A 6,586-nucleotide genomic window follows, 5' to 3' on the forward strand; every position below is an offset into this window, starting at 1 on the left:
GATTAAATTGATTTCACCAATTCTTCTTTGGGTAATTTTCAAAAATATTACGTAAAGCAACTCAATATAAAATATTATAAACTCAATATATAATATTATTTAATTTTATAATATTTTATATTGAGTTATGTGACATAAATATTTTCGCCGAACAGACATAGAACTTAATTTTCTTATCTTATAATCCATTTTTTCTTTATCTATATAATGCCCGCTAATGTCACTCAACTAGCACACATTCAATTCTTTTCAACATGGCAAATTGTGTCTCCAACTTGCAAATTGAAGCAGTCCAAACAGTGATGCCAAACAAGCCAACTGATCCAAGGCTATCGCAAAGAGTTTTCATTAGTGAAAATCCTGACTCAGGCAAATTTCAAAGGCGTTTTCACATGGTGCTTTTCTATAACAAGGCGTCAGAGACGGATTCAGGATGGATGGTGGCCGGGTGGATTAGGGAGTCACTAGGAATGGCACTTGTTGAAAAACCATTACTTGCTGGTAGACTTAGAAGTAAAGCTGGAGAAATTAATAATGATAATGGAGATCAATTTGAAATTGTGTCAAATGATTCTGGTGTTAGAATGATTGAAGCTAAAATGCCAATGGATTTGGATGATTTTCTTCATCTTAAGGACAAGACAAATGTTGAAGCTGAGCTTGTCTTTTGGGATGATGTTCATGAACAAAATCCTCAGTATTCACCTCTTTTCTATGTCCAGGTTTGTGTAGGCCACATGCAAAACCTAAGCTTATTTCAATCTTTTTAATCATTTGATATTCAAAATCTAACGGAAACAATCCTTATACCTCACCTTTGATATAAGATACAGGCTGCATATACTCTACACTTTTCAGACCCCAGTTTTTGGAAATACACTTGGTATATTATTGTTGTTGTATTTTATAATCTACTTTCAATAATCGCAACTAATTTGGATTCACGTCGTATATGACCTATTAAAGGAGGAAGTATTCCATATCATGAATTTCTCCATTTTGGATTTGATTTTAGAGAATGGAGAAACTCCCATATGAGGTGGTTTCCTCTTTAGTTAGCTCTATATGGCGCGAAGTCAAATTAATCAAATAAGTAGATTTCATATATCAGATGGTTAAACAAAAAACAAACTTCATTTGTTACGATTTATATTTGTCTTTCGTTTTAGTCTATTTGAAAGGAATATTAAGTACTTTTTATATTTAATGATTCAATAATTTCAATCTATATGACGTATTTAACAGTACAAGATTTATATGTTATTTTCGTACATTAAACACACCTTTAATATAAGATCATAAAACTCAAGAATCTCACTTACTTTCTTATTAAACTCTGTGTCAAATCAGACTAAGACACATATGGCGAGTCGGAATACAAGGTTGTTCCTTTTTTGGACACCATAAAATCTTTAATGAATAATTTTTTTTTTTTTTAGGTGACAAATTTCAAGTGTGGGAGATACTCAATAGGGATAAGTTGCAGCCTTTTGATAGGAGATCCTTATGGCATGACTAGTTTCTTGAATAGATGGTCCAAAATCCACGTCAACATGGTATCAGAGGCAGGCGCACCCAATATTCCCACATTTTTCCTACCAAATCTTAGGAAAATTGGATGTTCACCAACTTTATACTCGACCTCAAACACAAGTAATTACCATGTTAATGACACGTTAATCTTTAAACTACCCTCCAAGTTCTTGAACTTAAGAGACGACAGTCTTGCAGAAAAATATGTTGAAGGGGTAGAACACAAATTTGGTAAAAAATTATCTACAAAATTGTGTTTGTTTGTTAGAGAAAACTCAGAAGATGTTAAGGTGGAAACATTTTCCAGAGAAGGGATTTCCCCATTTGGTTCAATTAATTATACTGGATTAATTTCAGCTAGTTGGGATGATTTGGGATTAATTGATAGCATAAGGTTTAATGAAGAAAATAAGGCTGTTTACTTTTCATGTTGGATAATTAATCCAGGAAATGAAGATCTTGTATTGATTACTCCATCTTTTAATGGTGATGGAAAGAATGTTATTGTTACTGTGAGATGCTAATCTTACCATAGGGAGTGTTTTACTATTTTATTAGATTACTTGACACGAATCAGAATTAGTCGAGCCAGCAGATATATGTATATAAGAAAAGATATTGTGTGCTTGTTTTTTCTTAGATTTTTCATATTACTCCTAGATATGACGTTGTTGTTGTTACTGTATGATTTATCATGAGCGTGATTTTAGAAAATATATTGATTTCTCTTTCATTTTATTGTTAAATGTGAATATATTTTTTTCTATTTCTTGCTTAATCATTCGATATTTGAAATACATCAGTCCGTTGATTATTACTAATCCGAATTCATATCAAATAACCTTAATAAAGACAAAACCCGCAATGTATAATTACATATGCCATTTCTAGTTGATGTGGAAAACGTGGTTCAGATCGAATTGATAGTAAATGTGTAACCAAATAATAATGGCTCTCTTTAATACAGGACCAAATCTTAATGACATATCCACCAACTTCAGCATTGGAGAATGATGAAGGGACCAATTGGTAGAATGAACAGTAAATATCAATAATGTAAAGCAGTCAATGGTGTGACACAACGATTCAATGAAGTAGAGTTTAACATTATAAGGTTTTGGGTTCAATTTCAGTAGAGACAAAAAATACTAGCATTCTTTCTATATGTTCTAGTCATGTTGAACAGACTTACTTAGCATTGTTGTTGGTAGGAGGTGATAGATATCCCACAAAATTAATTGAGGTACGTGCAAGTTGATCCGACTATCACAATTATAAAAAAAATATTTGGTGATTATTTTGATCTGTTTTAGTCGTGGTGGATAAAATTACTTGATATTATTGCTTGTGGAAGGATGATATAGCCTTGGTAGATAGAGTAACCTGATATCGTTACTGGTCGAAGGATGATAAATATTCCATAAATTTAATCGAAATATATATTAATTGATTCAGACACCGCGATTATCAAAAAAAAAAAAAAGAATAATGTAGATAGCTACAAAATTGAACAAAGTAAGGATAATCTACTCCATAAGCTCAATTTAAAATAAAGAATACTTTTAATATTTATAATTTAAATTTGAATTAAATTGTCGAGAATCACATCCAATATCAATAGACTCAACAACTTTTATAAAATATAAGATCTCTTCGCAAACTCAACAATACAATAATATTTTCTCTATTCGAATTTACTTGTCATATTTTTCTAATTTAATTTTTATTTTTACTTGTTATTTTTAACAAATTAAGAAAAGAAAAAAAGTCATGTTTTATCTTTAACATTAATTACATATTTTCTAAATCATTTCTCAATATCTATTATTAAATATCAATTAATAAGATAATACGGTAAAATTACTATACCAAATCATTGTTTTCTGAATGATTATACATGTCAAAAAGTGACAAGTAAAAGTGAATGAAGAGAATAATATTTATCATTGTTAGCTTTCATATGATATCTTGTTTTTCGATCCCATCAATGACATGTTTAATTTAAAGATTTTCGGCCTATATATTGTCGTAAAAATTTTCTTGTAGCGAGTTTTGAGACCTTTTCTCACACCTCGCCTCACTCAAGAGAATCAATAATCTTTTAACTTTTTCTTGAGCGTGACTTAAATTCTCAACCTATTAATTAATGATGGAGGTGCTCAAACACTTGAGCATGCCTCACACTTCTCGAGTCTTGAGACTTTTTTCCATTCCAAAATTCATATCTATTTTATATTATTATATTTGAACCGCGTTAATTTACTTTATGCATGCATATTATTATTTTTAAAAATTATTATCTTCACTAGGGCTGGGCATAAAATATCAAAAATTGAATTACTGAATTGAATCGAAAAATTTGATATTCGGTATTTGGTATGGTATGTGAGAGTAAGATTTTAATATTTCGGTATTCAGGATTGGGTTTGGTACAAAATATTAATACCGTTTAGTATTCGGTATTTAGCGAATATCGAATTATAGACATATATATATATATATATATATATATATATACACACGATATGTCTAATCAACCCAATAGACAATAGTTTTAGTCATCCCAAAGAATCTCTTGGACCTTTGTAATATATTCGTAAAAAAGCAACAAAAGGAATACTAAATAGGGTTTTTATTAAATATAATCTTTGATATTTAAATATACATTTGCACATCTCCAACTTTAATAAGGTATTACCAAAAACCGAACCGAACCGAAGTTTAATTTACCGATTGTCGAAATACCGAATCAATGTTTATAAGTATATGGAATATGATATCTAAGTTCAAATACCGATTACCGAATTACCGAACCTGAATTTTGAAAATACCGAGGTGAATACCTAACGCGCATCCCTAATCTTCACACATATTAAAGATTGATACCCAATCTTTCTTGTGTACTTTCACCATAAATAAACAGAACGATCAACAACTCAAAAGGTTGTCGACTAAAAATTATTCTGTCTTACAAGTTGTTGAATTAATTTAGATAAATTTATGCTAAACACCTAAGTTGTCAATTAAATAGCGTAATCCTATAAAATTAGGTTGGACAATGGTTCTTTAAAAGTGATTAATTAGTGTGATTGTTAAAGTTATTGTGCTATCAACATCAAAAGTGATCAAAATGTTAAGACTTTTATATACAAATTGTGTGTTAGAAGGAGATCGATATAAACAAGACAAACTCAATTCATGACTATTTTCACCCTTCTGATTTTGTTATAACAATGACACGCCACCCTTCAGTTTTTGTTATAACAATGACATGCTATTTTATTTGCTATGATCATCCATTACCACTAAAATTAATTTCCCAGAGTAGTGGAACAATGTGTGCGCCTCTAATTTTTTTAGGCCACTGGTTGTTAGGGATATATATATCGTATTTATCATGGAATAAATATTATTAATTAGCTACATGTTATAAAATATAAAGTAACAACAAGAAGAATAAATAGAGAGAAGAGGAGAGACTTCTTTATTTCCCTCGCTTTGAGGGATGAGAGATCATAAGATTATTTTGACCCTTAAGGATGATTTACAATGAAGGAAATGTTAGACAATAGTATAATAGTATAGACAAAATATTCTCTTTCCTAGAATAGGATTTTATTACTGATTGTGTAATTATAACAATATATATTTTTTCCTAGAATAGAACTCTAACCTACAGTTGTATAGCTATAAGTATTTCATTATGTATTATGGAATGTGACAAGTTGCTATTCAAAAAATCTTGGTTTCTCTTGTTTCTCTGTCATGCTATCAAGAGCCACAATCTAATTTTTTTTTTTCCGTGCTTTCTGTATTCTTTGCACAGGTACTCTTCTACCTTCTTAAGTTCCTTTTCTTCTCTCTATTTTTTCCCCCTCTTTTGTAATCAATCGATCAATGGATTCACAATCCTCTTCGCACGATTTGCTCTCCACAAAATTGGATGGTTCTAATTTTGCTCTTTGGAAATTCCACTTTGGAATCTTTGTTCAAGGCAAGGGCCTTTTTGGTTTGTTAGACGGATCTGCTCGTCCACCAACAGATGCAAAAGAGTTGGATCTTTGGAAATTGAATAATGCGAAGGTAATCGCTTGGATGTTGAATTCGGTACATGCTGATATTGCTATGGGGCTTAGACCTTTTAGTTTGGCTTCTGAGATGTGGACCTACCTCCGTACAATCTACCAACAAAGCAACCTTGCACGAGAGTTTGAATTGGAACGCAACATTGTTGAATACACACAGGGGGACAAGAATGTTCGCTCCTTTTATGCTGGATTACAGTTGCTCTGGTTGGAACAAGATCAAATTCTTAGGCAAAATGTTTCTAAGGCAGGGCTCAAGGAGGTGTTGGAAGAACGAAAGAAGACAAGGGTGGTGCAATTCTTAATGAAACTCCATCCTGAATTCGAGCTGGTAGTTTGTTGAACAGGGAGAGAAGTGTCCAATACTATGAATGCCAAGACTTTTGTCACATCGCAGCCAATTGTCCTAAGAAGAAAAACATTTGTGCTTATTGCAAAATTACTGTCCATCATATTTCAGATTGTCGTCGTCGCCCAAATCGTTCACGAACTGCTCACCAAGCTTACCAGACAAATGTCACTACATTATATGGTTCCTTCCCTGCTGGTCATGATCTTGAAAAACTAATTCGAGATTCTATTGCAGCTGCTCTTCCCGAATGTATCTCAAGTGCACTCTCGGCATCCTCTACAGGTACAAGTAATTCAATTAAATCAACTTGGCATCTAGATTCAAGGGCTTCCAATCATATGACAGGTCATTTGTCCCAATTCTCATCATTGTCTAATGGTGTTTCTAAACATGTTATTCATACAGAAAACAGGCACACATTACCCGCGTCGGGTATTGCTTTTGTTGGAAATATTTCTAATGTTCTTTATGTTCCAAATTTGAAGGTTAATTTGATTTCAGTTGGTCAGCTAGTTGATCAAAATTGTGTTGTAAAATTCTCACCCAATGGTTGTGTTTTTTAGAATCTGAAAACAGGGATGACCATGGCCACGGGGCATAGATTTGGCAGAATATT

The 6,586-nt window shown here is 31.9% G+C and overlaps 1 protein-coding gene across 2 annotated transcripts; it reads left to right on the forward strand.

The window, feature by feature from the left end:
• Positions 1 to 157: 157 nt before the first annotated feature.
• On the forward strand, positions 158 to 2,777 carry LOC107853126. 2 transcript variants are annotated; one of them, XM_016698138.2, is made up of 2 exons: positions 158 to 722; positions 2,501 to 2,777. In XM_016698138.2, the coding sequence occupies exons 1-2, from the start codon at positions 255 to 257 to the stop codon at positions 2,564 to 2,566; spliced, it is 534 nt and encodes a 177-aa protein (XP_016553624.1). In that variant the 5' UTR covers positions 158 to 254; the 3' UTR covers positions 2,567 to 2,777. The 2 variants fall into 2 exon arrangements, with proteins under 2 accessions (XP_016553624.1, XP_016553621.1); XM_016698135.2 differs by lacking the exon at positions 2,501 to 2,777 and adding an exon at positions 1,440 to 2,271 and having other exon boundaries at positions 171 to 722.
• The last annotated feature ends 3,809 nt before the right edge of the window (positions 2,778 to 6,586 follow it).

This window comes from Capsicum annuum, chromosome 1 (assembly GCF_002878395.1).
Source record: "Capsicum annuum cultivar UCD-10X-F1 chromosome 1, UCD10Xv1.1, whole genome shotgun sequence".
Lineage (NCBI taxonomy): Eukaryota > Viridiplantae > Streptophyta > Magnoliopsida > Solanales > Solanaceae > Capsicum > Capsicum annuum.